At 36.5% G+C, this 13,452-nt stretch overlaps 1 protein-coding gene across 1 annotated transcript; it reads right to left on the bottom strand.

Moving 5' to 3' along the window:
• Positions 1–935: 935 nt before the first annotated feature.
• Positions 936–13,166, bottom strand: LOC104540331 (desmocollin-1-like; the record flags this gene model as incomplete). Its single annotated transcript, XM_010184114.1, has 9 exons — positions 936–1,133; positions 1,897–2,133; positions 3,263–3,384; positions 5,855–6,088; positions 7,652–7,867; positions 9,551–9,693; positions 9,855–10,114; positions 11,602–11,787; positions 13,032–13,166. Coding segments are annotated over 9 exons (1,731 nt in total), but the record flags the coding sequence as incomplete, so codon positions are not given.
• Positions 13,167–13,452: the final 286 nt, after the last annotated feature.

Below are 13,452 nucleotides of genomic sequence, written 5' to 3'. Positions count from 1 at the left end.
CTTCTGTCAAGTTCTACTTAAAGAAAGAAACAGTTTAATGCAGTCTGTAACAAAGCAAGTAAAAGGCTGCACTGGACAAAACTCTTGGCAATGTTCATTATTTCTGCAATATTAAAACTCACAAGAAACCGAGGTACAAACTTATGTCAAGTAAACATGAGATTTGTCTTGTGTTCATTTGAAGTATGATCATTACCCTTATTTCCTGATTTTTTTTTAATCTTTTATTTCCTTAAAAGAAAAATATATACTCGCATACAATGCTGATACCCTATGTAGTGATGCCATAAATCCCTTAGGATAGCAAGTTTGATGGGTGGTAACCCATTAGGAGAAAAATATATTTTTGAATATTATTTTACATATATACAACATATATATATATTTAATTTTCAATCAAAATATAAACTTTTCTAACATAATCATCAGTAATTTTTTACGTCTAAAATGAAAAAGTGTTTTGTATCTCAGTTTGTATAAGTTAAAAATTAACAATGTATTTGATATCCACCAGTAATGTTTTTGGGTTTATTTCTACAGAATTAAAAGAAAACAAAGAAACAGTGAGTTAAAAAGCTTTCCTTCTCCAAAGCCAAATAAAATAAAATTTTTAAGCTGAATAATTAAGTGAAAAGACACCAAGTTTTGCATTTTAAGTAATCACAAAGAAAAGGAAATGTAATCTAAGTAGAAACTAGCACTACTATATTAACATAGTCTAAAGAAAAAATATTTTTCACCCCTTATTTTTGATGGAATGTGCCCAGCAGAGATTAAAAAAATGATGTAAATTTAAAGTAAGAGTTTCTTACACTCTCACCATTCTATATTAATTTTGATAAACCTCTCCCCCCCTTCAATTCCAAAATACCTAATATCACAAAAGTATGACAGCCACATATTTACAGGGTTTTTCAGCATTGTGGAAGGCACATTTATCTTTTTACGCATGTTTCTGCTAATGTCCTAAACTTGGGTTCCAGCTGATCTAAGAAGTCAAGTGCCTCTTCCTCCTGCTGATCACTGCAGCAGCCTACAGAGCCAGCCAAGGATCCTTTTCCTTCATAGTTATATGAAAGGAGATAATCTTCAGAATGCTTCTGTTCTTCATCCTGTCTGCATAGGTGCACCTTCTGCATAGGAAGAGAACATATCTTATTATTTTCTTAAATTGTTATCCTAAATGTATTGCATAAAAATAATTTCTTTTGGATTTACCTTTCATTGATTAATTTTTAATCAGAGTGTGTCCTCTAATGGATTCCTACATACAAAAAATGCACATGATTGGTCTATATCAGTAAGACTACAAAAAATAAGTACTTAATAAAGAAATCATTTCTACTAATCATGTATGTAACAATAAAAGAGGAAGAACCTGTTTAAATAACCTGTCAAACAACTAAAATCCACTTGAAATTAAAAGACTGATTTACACATAACTAGTTAGGCAAGTAGTGAGAGTTTTTGATCTCCAAAGCATGGAGTAACTACATTTCTAATGCTGTACATTCATTCCTGCACCATTGCTAAGATAAGGTACAAAGCAAGGAGTTAGAATAAAAGCAAACAGACATTGTCAGAAAAATTCACAAAAGCTTGAGTAATTATTCTAAATAAGTAAATATTCTAAATGAAAAGTAGCATACTGTCTGTAGTTTATGTCAAGAAAAGAAAGTCATTTACACTTGTCTAAAATACATAAAGAATTACTTTTTGAAAGTGCAGTGTTCCAAAGGAGTGGCATGGAAGCAAATGAGAGGGAAAAAGAAACAAAACCAAAAGCAGAAAGCCACCTTTCTAGCACAAACACATCTCTTCCATTAAAAGTCTGTATATATTGATCATAACCTACACTCCAAAACAAAAAAAAAACCACCGTTTCAGAATACTTACTTCACCTAAACGAGGATGTGTGAAATTATGCCATTCTGAGTAGGAGTATCTACACGTATCCATCATATTCTGTCCTCCTCCTTCTCTGACTGATCCCAGAGTCTGATGTCCACATCCCTTGACTGATTCCAGGGTATGCCCTCTTCCTTTTGCCATTTCGAATGTTTGCTGTTCCCCAGTTTTTATTCCATATCCTCCATGATCATTTGCAGTTTGTAGAGGAATTATATTGTGATCCTAAAAAAATATGCAGCAGTGGGAATGCCTTTACTTTTTTTTTTTCAAATTCAAAAGATGAAAAAGCAATCAGAAAATGTCAATACTGAAAATGGAAAAGTCTCTAGCTTTGCACTGTGGTATTTTGAACAAAAAAACCCCTACCCTTAGAACTTAGCATATAAAGATCAGTAAGTGGTCTTTGGAAAGGATACTATGACAAGGGGCAGGGGTGGGGGGGAAATCTGCATTTAAATATGGTGTGAGATCCAAAATCTTTATCCCAGTGAGAGTTGTACAATAATCCATATGCTAGTTTATGAAATTATCACATAAAAATAATGTTTTGTTTTCAAAGTCAACAACGTGTAATCCATTAAGCCATACATACAGTCATAAGCATACGTTTCAATCTGTATCTTCACACATTAAGTCTGTGTACTGAGTTAAGTATAGAATAACTAGTATGGGATCACAATTTAAAAACTACATTATTAGTTTGTAATGGCACTACGTTATGCTTCATAGGCAACAAGAAATTTGACAATTGTCACCATTAGAATTTATTGGTTTTCAAGGTGAAGTAAACTCAATTGTATTTAAAGTAATCTGTTTCTTGAGCAGGACAAAGTCAGGGGTGAGGGACAGAGGAGAAGGGCAACTGAAGTGCTAAGTCCTTGTTGCATGAACACAGTCCTGGGCTGGACTATGGACTCTGCATGTGGTATACTGAATCTTTAAAAAGTTTAGATGCCAAAAGCAAGAACATATTTAATCAACATGGACTGTTCAATTACATTTTTTCCACTGGCTCAAAAATCAACTATATTTGGGATCATTTTTCAGGGGAAAGGCTGAAATTGCACCTGTGATCTACAATGACTATCTCCTACATTTAAAAATCCTTCTCCAAGGAAAAGCAAGAATGTTTTCCCATAAACGCACATTTAACGTAGGCAAAATAGTAAATTTCCATCTAATCTCATTGTTGGAAATGACTGAAGTGATTAAAATGTTCACCTGAAAGTTCCAACGAAACAGTTAAAGTCTGTTAAAAGTTAAATCACTTCCTTGTAGGTGGTCCCGTTCTTAAACTGAAATGCTATGGATGCCTTAATTACATGTTTCTACACTGAAGTAGACAACTTACCATCACTTCTTCTCCTGGAGCTTCTGTATTTGAAATGATTAAGTTGTGATTGGCACAATCATCAGTCACCTGCCTGTGCATTACCCCAGAGCCACAGCAGCCGCAAATCGTGATCAGGATTACTATGGAAAGGAAATAAGTGAGAAAGATTCTATGAACTTGACCTCATAATGGTATCTACTTATGTTTGAGAACGAATTTTGTTGTATTAGCCTTTTTAAATACCTAATGATCAATAATAGTTTTAAAAAAATATTTATTTCCAAAAATACCCATACTCAAAACTGTACAAATACACATTTTTTACAAACAGTATACAGAGTTTTCTCTACACTGTTGAACTATTTCATTCTTCTAAAACACATCTTAGTCTCCTCAAAAGAAATGCAAGCGTCCCTTATGAAAACACTGTGACTGCAAAATTTCACAGTAATAAAAAATTGAGACCAAATGCAGTTGAAAAATTATGTCTTATGCCTACAACAAGGTGGTACATAAGACATTTTTCATGTATGAATACAGAGATGTCAAATTATGCCATAAGGAATTAATATGCAAGTTAAAAGTTCCAATACCAGAAACTTCTGCTTCACAGTAAAGGTCATCAAAACCCTGGAGGACTTCAAGCATTATGTTACAGTACAATCTTATTTAATGGCTTGTATTCAGTTTATTCCTCCTATAATAACATTGTGTTTTCATGGAGACTCAGCCAGAAATTACTTTGCATAAAAGAATCATGATCAACTAATACCTCTTCTAGACAAAAGACTAAACATTTCGTTCAGATCCTCTCTTTTCAAGTGGATAGCTTAAAAATAAAGAAGACCATGAGAAATAGAGCAGTTCTGCCTAACTGCCCACTGAGCAATCTTATATCTGAACATATAAACTTCTGTGGAAATTGGTCAAGAGCCACTTTCAAGCTCATTTAGCTTCTGCGGCTATCAGCTGTCAGCGAGATCTGCATCAGTGGTTCTGGCGGGTCGCCTCCTGATGCTGACAGATGGGTAGAAGACATCCATGACAGCACTGAGTAGAGGATACACAGGGTAAAACCTAGCCACAATAAAATAATGCATCTATCTGTGAGAAAAGCAGTCAAGGGGAAGTGACAAAAAGCTAGCTGATATTTCACACAGTCCCTCTACTGAGTGTCCCCACATCTGAAAGTTCTACCATCAGAGTGTATCACTAATTTGGGTACTTGCCCTGTTTAGATAAAACATGGATCTATTTAACCTTCAAAACATGTGCAGGTCCTAATGTTCTATCTATCTGAGTAAGAACAGCTAGCTCAGACTGAACAAAGGCAAGACATTTGATCATTAGATTATCATTAGATCATTATTTGAACATTAGATCATTACCAGAAAAAATGGAAAAGAAAAAAAAAGAAAGAAAAAAAGAAAAGAGAAAACCATAAAGACCAAAACCAAACTCTGAAGTATTCCATAGAATCATAGAATGGTTTGGCTTGGAAGGGTCCTTAAAGATCATCCAGTTTAACCCCCCTGCCATGGGCAGGGACACCTCCCACTAGACCAGGCTGCTCAAAGCCCCATCCAACCTGGCCTTGAACACTTCCAGGGAGTGGGCATCCACAGCTTCTCTGGGCAACCTGTTCCAGTGTCTCACCACCCTCACTGTAAAGAATTTCTTCCTAATATCTAATCTAAATCTACCCCGGTCCAGTTTAAAGCCATTCTCCCTTGTCCTATCACTACCTTCCCCTTATAAAAAGTCCTTCCTCAGCTTTCCTGTAGGATCCCTTCAGGAACTGGAAAGCTGCAATAAGGTCTCCCAGAAGCCTTCTCTCTCCAGGCTGAATAGCCCCGACTCTCTCAGCCTGTAGCACGTCCCCTGGTGATTCTTGAAGATGTTATTAGTCAGACTACATCTGATTCTGGTAAAAAAATGACCTGGCTTTGCTATTACTTTGCTGTCACTGTCACCACCTCACTGGTTAACAGCAATATTAACCTGCTAAGAATCTATTAGTCTTTGGGCAACTTCAGTAATATAACATATATTCAAGGGTTTAGTCTGTTGCAGAAGTCTCCAACCTGTCCTTCAACATTACGCTGGCTCTTGTAAAATTCCTTGTGAGATCAAATGTCTCAGATACACCATGTTTTAGTCCACGACACAAGAAAAGTCATAAAAAAGCTCTAGGAAATTGGTTTCAGCATTCCTACAAACAGAAATGTGCATCCCAAAAGCAGTACAACACACACACACTTTGCTATACTCGCCTCAAGATGAGATCTGATAATCACTACAAATCCCATCCTCTTTCAGTTCAAGTGCTGAATGCAGTTTTTTTGGCCTTGCTAACATGAACATGCAGCACATCTTACATAACATGTACTTAAAAGAATAAACAAAAATCCACACACAGGAACTACAGGACAAGAGCAAGAAGCCTGTGATACAGATACAAATAGAGCAGGTACATGAAGTCAGTAATGAGAGCTATACAAATACCTAAATAAAAAAAGAAATGTTTGAATCAAGTTTGAATCAGGTTCTCTCAGCTAATTTTAAAATTAAGCGTCTTGCACTTTGTGTTAAAAAAAAAAGTGTACTTACGCAGCAATAATAGTGATCCTAAGATCATGGCAAGGATGGCCCATACGCCAAGGGTAACATTTCCGCTACGAAGGACACGGGGCTCCTCAATGCATTCGGTTGGAGTAACGCAATCACAGTAGTTAACTTTTATGTAGTGCTCTCCTACCTTTCCTCCATTATCAGTCACACTTACAGGAATACTGTATGTTCCAAATGGAATATCACCCTTTGGTGAAAGATACACAGAATTATCTGTAAAAACAAAAAGACAAAACCAGATCTAGTGTTAACAATACCTGAAACTCTGTTGTCACAAATGCGACCAAAATCACAATCGTCCCTTCTGTTACAGCTATACTGCTACCAGATCTGCATTAGTTAGTTTAAAGCTAGCTTAAAAACTACATCTTGGAAGGATTTATACTATCAGCACCTTTGCTAGAATTGAAAAAGCAAACCGTATACATACTTCTGACAACAGATGATTTGAAACTCTGAAGTTGATTCAGTTCATGATAGCAAATGACATTATTTGGGCTTATGAGTAAAGACCATCAACTGAACTGACATTTATTAATAGAACTTCTGGTAGTATGATTGGAATAATTAATCATAAACTTAATTTATACCTCTTTCACTCTTTAACATTATTGCTATATTCAGTGGGAACAGCTATAACCAGTGAGAAGTAAAAACCATTTAGTCTGCTGCCCTGCTCAGTGGCAGTGATTAATGACATGTTTTAAAGCGTGAAAGAAGTAATTTGTAAAAATAATGTACAAGATAGACACTGATGTACATAATGGTTGCTTAATAATGAGGTATATGAAACTACATGTACCATCTAAGATGTCTTTTCAATTTGCCTGATATAAATCTTGAAAATTTGAGATGCCTTCACTCTCAGACTTTGCTGTCTATTGCCTTTCATTAGTGAATGTTTGACTGAACACTTCAAAATCAGACCCCTTTCAGGCTAATTCATGACAACACAGTAGCAAATATGTGTGCTGCTCTTGTTGCCACCATCTCACACCCACCAGGAAACCACCTTTGGCTGTATCTTTTTATAGTATCAAATTTTATGCAACAGTGATCTGTTTAGTAATAAACTGTTTATCTACTTCTATCAAAATTATAAAAATTAACATAAATATATTAAGGGAGATAGCAATATTGTCCCCCACTTAGCTCAGCTGTACCAAAAATGTGCTGGCTGACAGCAGTACTAAGAAAAAAAACCGCCAAGATTTTTTTAGTCAGCCTCTAATCAATTTTAAAGTTTCAGTTTCCAGTCCTCCACCATAATAGCAGCCTAAGAAAAATTGTATTTTTATCTGGAGTATTAGCCACTTAGTCCTTTTCCAGAGGTGTTTATACAATGTATTAAATCAGTTTTTGTTCTCCCACCTAATCTTTTTATATCATCATTTCAGGCAGCAGCTGATTGCTGACCCAAGGATGCTGGGGACAGATTCTTGCTTATGCTTTAAGAGGCAGAATATAATATACTTTCCCTTGCCTTTGTGATGCCACCTTCTTAACTTTTGCAAACTGTTTCAAGCCCAGGAGAGTCAAGAGAAAGGATATTTTAGCTGTTCCCCTTTATTCCTGGCATACTCTTGATCTCCTGTACAGCAAATGAAACTGAGGAACTACAAGAGATCATCAAAGCTACCTTGGTAACCCCACCAACTATACCAATTCCCAACATACGTTCAATCCAGTCTATCCTTACCATACACCTAAGGCAGAGGCACCAAAGCCTCCTCTGGCAACCTACAGCTAAGTGAGGAGAAAGAAGTCTTAACATACCGTTGTGTCGACTTATCTTCCATGAGGAAGCCAAGTTACGGTCAGTGATGCGATACACGAAGGGTGCACTGTAAGGAGACTCATCACTGTCCTCTGCAGTAAGGCAGATCGGTTTTCTGTCTCTGCACATTATGTACTCAGTTTTAAGGATTCGTGGGTAATTCTTGTTCCCAGGCCGGATGAAAACCTGAATTGTTCCAGTGCCTGTTTTACCATCTGTGAGATAAAAATAACTACTTTTAGCACTTAACTTCTAATATTCACAAACTTATTTCTAGTCTAAATGTTCACAAAGATATATAATCAACTGCAATATCAATGTTTAGAAGTAAGGTGGAAAGCAGCTGCTAATTTAGCCAAAAGGAGAGAGGGACTTCTCATAGCCCTCTCTTGGCTGCTTCTCTTTGCTTGGCTGGTTGTAGGATCAACAATGGAATGAAGCTCCATATTCTGTATGTGCAGACAATGTATTCTATGGGGACAGATACTGTTCAAACAGGAGGATCAGGGGTGAAGGACACCAAGCCAAAAAGAGAGTCAAAAGCAGAAATTTAAGGTCTCCAGTCTTTTTACTTCTGAAAGAGGAAAACAAGTTACATGTATCCTACCCTCACTTTCCCTGGGAACACAAACACTTTCAGAAACAGAGAGCTTCTTTCTGTCCTCTTCTTTTCGTGTCACCATGCTGACACATACTATGACACCAAAGTCCACATGCAAGAAGTGAATGAGCTCTGCCTCCTAATCACATTTTTTACAATACAGGAATGGTCAATGCTTGTATATGCACTCCAGTTAAATTACATCAAGTTTAGTTTTAAAACTTTCTCTAGAGATACCTGATCGCAGATGCATATATGATGTTTACTCTATATGCAACAGAAGCTCTAAACAATTTAAATTCACATTATTTACAATTAATATTAATACGCAAACTTTGGACACAGTTAGAATTTTTAGCTGTAAAGCAACTTCCAAATGTCTGTTCTTTACTTCCACTGACATTAAAGCACATAAAGGCTCAAACTAAATCCTGCTATTGAATTTATAAAGGCAGTCAATTTTTTCTTTTTCATGTAAGATACATATTTTAGAATTAAAACAGTGACCTATAAACCTAACATTTTTCTTTCATAATCCATTTGCTGCATTCAGCACTTGTGAAAAGTGTAATTAATCTTCTTAACTAGAGATGTCTTCTCCTACAATATACGTATATACCCAAATTACTCAGAAAGAATAGATGATCACTCACATGAAATCAGAACCAAAACCCATTTTAGAATAATAATCTGAGTGCATAACCCTTCCTTTACAATCAGAGTAATTTGTAAGGGGTCTTCACCTGGGCAACATGTAGTGTGAATGCTGTTACAAAACCTAGAATACACGTAAGAGTGCAATAAGATACAGCAATGAATACAGCTATTCTTAGAGGTCCTTTTAAATTAAGAGTTTCCAAAAGCAAGACACTAAGAAGCCAAACAGAGGAGGAAACAGTAAGAGTTGTAAGGTCAAAATATTTTTCTTTTTTCTTTTTTTTTTTTTCTTTTTTTTTCCAAAAAGTTCTCTCTCTCTACTTCCTTTGTTGTCAACTTTACAGATGCCAGGTGCTATCACTTTAAAAAGAATAGGAAATAAAAGGACTAAAATCCACAAGAAATTATCTCAGTTTAAACTTAAAGGATTTTAAATGGGAGCAGATAACTTTTGAGAACACTAAGAATGTGCCCAAATTTCTTAAATGCTTTCCCTAAGCATTTAGTAGAGCTATCCCAGAGACTAGAAAATGGACTAGCTGGGCCTTTGGTGTGAACCAGTATAGCTGTCCCCACACTAAATTTGTACATAAACATCTGTTACAGACGACAAAGAATACTGACAACATTTAGTACTCACTTCTGTCTATTGCGAGGACTGTGATATTGCATTCGCCTCGTCTCATTTCTCCTACATCTCGGTCCAAGACTTTAATGGTTCTGACTTCACCCGATTTTTCATCTATGCTGATCCAATTACACTGGCCAGGTGGTATCCGGTAGCTGTCAATAAATTGTTTAGTTTAAGATCTCTAACATACATACACATATAGATGCATGTATTCATATATACTCATATATACAGCATTGACAACTGTTTCCCCCTTCCCATATCCTGCCCATGCTGTACTTCAAATAAATGAGCAGATAACATTGTTCCATACCATATGCCTTCACTATTTCCAGTTTCTGGATCTTCTGCTAGGTATCTCCCAATACTTGTCCCAATATCCTCACATTCTTTAACATCAAGGCGTAAAACACAGGGCTTAAACACTGGCCCCTCATCCATATCCAGGACATTCACTGTAACAGAGCAGGTGCTCTGGGAAAGTTGTTGTGAATGGGGTGCCAGCATGTAGGGTGCCTCGTTGTTGACTGCAATCACGAGGATCCTTTGCTTGGCGCTTTCATAGTCCAGTCCCTGTAACAAAAATGGGGTGTTGGGATTTTTCCTTCAAACCAATACAAAACTTTGTATTGTTTTCACTGCTCAGTTATTAAGTAGATAAAATTGTACTACATTTGTTCACAAAAGAAGACAGCTATCCTCCTGGAACATACAGCTTGAGAGACAGTAAAGGGACATGATTTAAAAAAAAATGTTAAATTCTAAGTTAGTCAAAGAAAAGAACCTGAGGAACTACCCCTAATAAGGTAAGCAGCACCAATGTAAATTTTCAGATGAATACTGTGATAGTCGGTTACGACTAAAACTAAGGTAAGAATTAAATGTGGTGGGGGATTTTCTCCTCTCATACCTACTCGGTCATTATTTTAGGTTACGTATATTTCCTTTCTAGCACAAGCCAATCACACTTCTTGCTAGCGCCTACATTTATTTCCTAGTAAGACTTCACCCATTGCAAGGTCATCATAGGCCTTTAATAGAGCTATTTACATCCTAAAGTCATAGTACTCTCTCATCTCCTAAAGCATTACACTAAGTGCAAGAAATTTCAACTGGGTTTGTATACCAGGGATATAGCTTTAGAAAAAGCTCTAATGCTTACCAGTACAGAAAAAGATAATAATTTTTTAAAATAAAATAATTAACTGGAATCTCCACCCTTATGGTTTACATCTTTGAATTTTAATATTAATCTTCTCTGCTCCTTAGAGAAGTTACCTGTTATTGCAGTTTTAACAGATGAGGAAATAGAGGCATGAAGAGGCAAAGGGACAGGCTGAAGTACAGGCACAGTGGTCCTTTCACCTCATATCTGTAAAGTACTGGGTACAAGAAGTAACTACACCAACACAAAGTCTTTTGTGTACATAGAATCCCTCAGACCCCAGAAAAGCAAACCTGAAGTCACTACCCTGCAAAGTAAAAGCTGGAGGGTTTTATGCTGAGTTAGTATGTTTAATCAACTCCCAGAGAGAACAAGACTGGAGGAGGTGTTCATCCCTCCTCTCCTCTGCCACACTCTCATTTCTGCTAAAAACCCAGCCATGAAGCATTCCTCAGTTACATCACTAAGTCTAAACAACTCTAACTGTGGAACCAGGCAAAAGCACCAGGCTCTCTTCAGCCTGGAGAAGAGAAGGCTCCGGAGAGACCTTATTTCCAGTTCCTGAAGGGGTCCTACAGAAAAGCTGTAAGGGACTTTTTACAGGGACAGGTAGCAATAAGACAAGGGGTAATGGTTTTAAACTGGAAGAGGATAGATTTAGACTAGACATTAGGAAGAAATTCCTGTAAGTTTTGTAAGTTACATACCACACATGAGCCTCATCTGCAGTGCATTATGCAAGCTGCTCTAGAAGAGAGTTCAGATCAGGAAGAAAGAATGATTTGCCTGATAGTTGCAGATAGTCTTTGAATAAAAATGAGTTCCAGATTATTGATTTTAAAAGCAACATCTCAAGGCTCACAGATTTTCCTCTAGCAGTTCCGTTTTTACTTACCTTAACAACACACAGTATTCCTTCATTTGTGTTTCTGTCTGTTGTAATTTCAAAGGACCGATCATCATTTCCTCTTATAATTTCAAACACTGCTCCTGAGCTAGGCGAACGAGGTTCATCAGCATCAGTAACAGAGATTCTCAGTATTTCTACATTCACTCTGTTTTCCTCCACTCGTGTTTCATACTTAGAGTAGCCAAAAAAAAATAAATCAATTTAAATAAAAGAATACTGTAACATGATGCAGGACTAAAGAACACTGTATTTAAGTAAGACTACTTAAACTCAAGGGGCCAATTTACTGCTGTAATGATTTTTTTTTTCATGTATTAGCGTATTTCCCTGACTCCTCCCTACATCCGAAGTGAAACAGTAAACCTTTCCTGCCAGCACAGTTGAAATCTCAGCTCCTTCATACACTCAGAGTATCACTGACATAATTAACTCTGGAACTCTCCTTTCAGGAAAGGTAAATTAGCACAGTTCCCCTCAGTTACATCAGCTAATTTGCTTAGGACAGAATCAAGCTAAACATTAGAAAAGACACTGAAGTAAACTAAAACATATATATATAAACAAACCACAAGAACTTGAAGAAAAGCCAAGGGTGAAGTACATCTCTACTTGGATGGCAAAGGATGAAAATTTTTTTCTTTTTCTTTTCTTTTTTAATAATCTTTTTAAAGTGATGTGTTATTCTGTACAAACCGAAGATGCACAGCTAAAGAGCAATTCTGAATTATTACTACTGATTATATTCTACAGTAGAGAGTAGAAAGGATAAGGTACATGTATTCCTCACAGATAATGCATTATTTTTCATAAATTTGTGGTATTTGAGCTGTATATACATAGTTATTGAGAAACACCCTTTGTCCTGAATAATTCAGGTGGTTGCAATAAGTCAAGACTTAAGGTTGAGTTATAGCTATTGGTGAACAAGAAGTGGTTTACGTAACACTTCTGTAGAAGATTAAAAAAAAAAGTTGGAAAAGCATAGAAAACCTCAGTGAAAATCCTTCCATCCGCTTCACCGACAGTAACATTTTCATGTGCCACACAGAAGGAGCCAAAAGCTGGGCAAATGGTAACAAAGTGATGGCAATGCTTAGGAGTGAATCTGTCCCCTCCTTGAAAATGGTTAAATTATGGGATTTCTAAGACTACGCATTGTAGTAGCGAATGAATGACTCGTGGGCTTTCTCCCAATGGACACAAAGCAAATGACTCAAAACAACTAATATACCATGGGTTTAATTACCAAACAGCACAACAACCAACAGGGCATTCTCAAACGTCTATATTGGCATTCACTGTCACAGGGCATTAGGCTTCATATGCGAAGGGCTGCCCGTTAGGAAACTGGAAAGGGGATAAAAATAGTCTTTTTTTTTAACCTTTTTACAGACATTTAATTTATGAAGACTTACTTGTATCTGTTTAAAGGATGGTGCGTTGTCATTTGTATCTTCGATTTTAATGACAGCTGTTCCTGTACTGCACAAACCAAAAGGCTGACCTGCCATATCTCTCACTTCAACTAACAAAGTGTAACTGGGTACCATCTGAAAAGATTAGAAAGCATACAGAAGTATGACATACTTACTCTTTTTAATCACAGAGTCACACACAAGAGTAGAACTAAATATTTAACTTCTGTTCCCCAACTGCTCTAAATTCAGTGCTTTCCTACAAAATGAAGCAATTAGCTCTGGGACTTTTTCCCTATAGTTTGAAAAAGCTAAGTGGCTAAGCAGCATTGAGTTCAGCATCTCTTCGTAAAGTGTACGCTATATCCTGTATCAAATAAAGCCTCTCACAATGTCAGCTTTATTTTCCAACACCTGAAGT

This window comes from Mesitornis unicolor, unplaced genomic scaffold (genome assembly GCF_000695765.1).
Source record: "Mesitornis unicolor isolate BGI_N332 unplaced genomic scaffold, ASM69576v1 scaffold7055, whole genome shotgun sequence".
In the NCBI taxonomy this organism is placed as follows: domain Eukaryota; kingdom Metazoa; phylum Chordata; class Aves; order Mesitornithiformes; family Mesitornithidae; genus Mesitornis; species Mesitornis unicolor.
The sequence above is the reverse complement of the archived record's forward strand: the minus strand, read 5'-3'. Positions and strand labels throughout refer to the sequence as shown.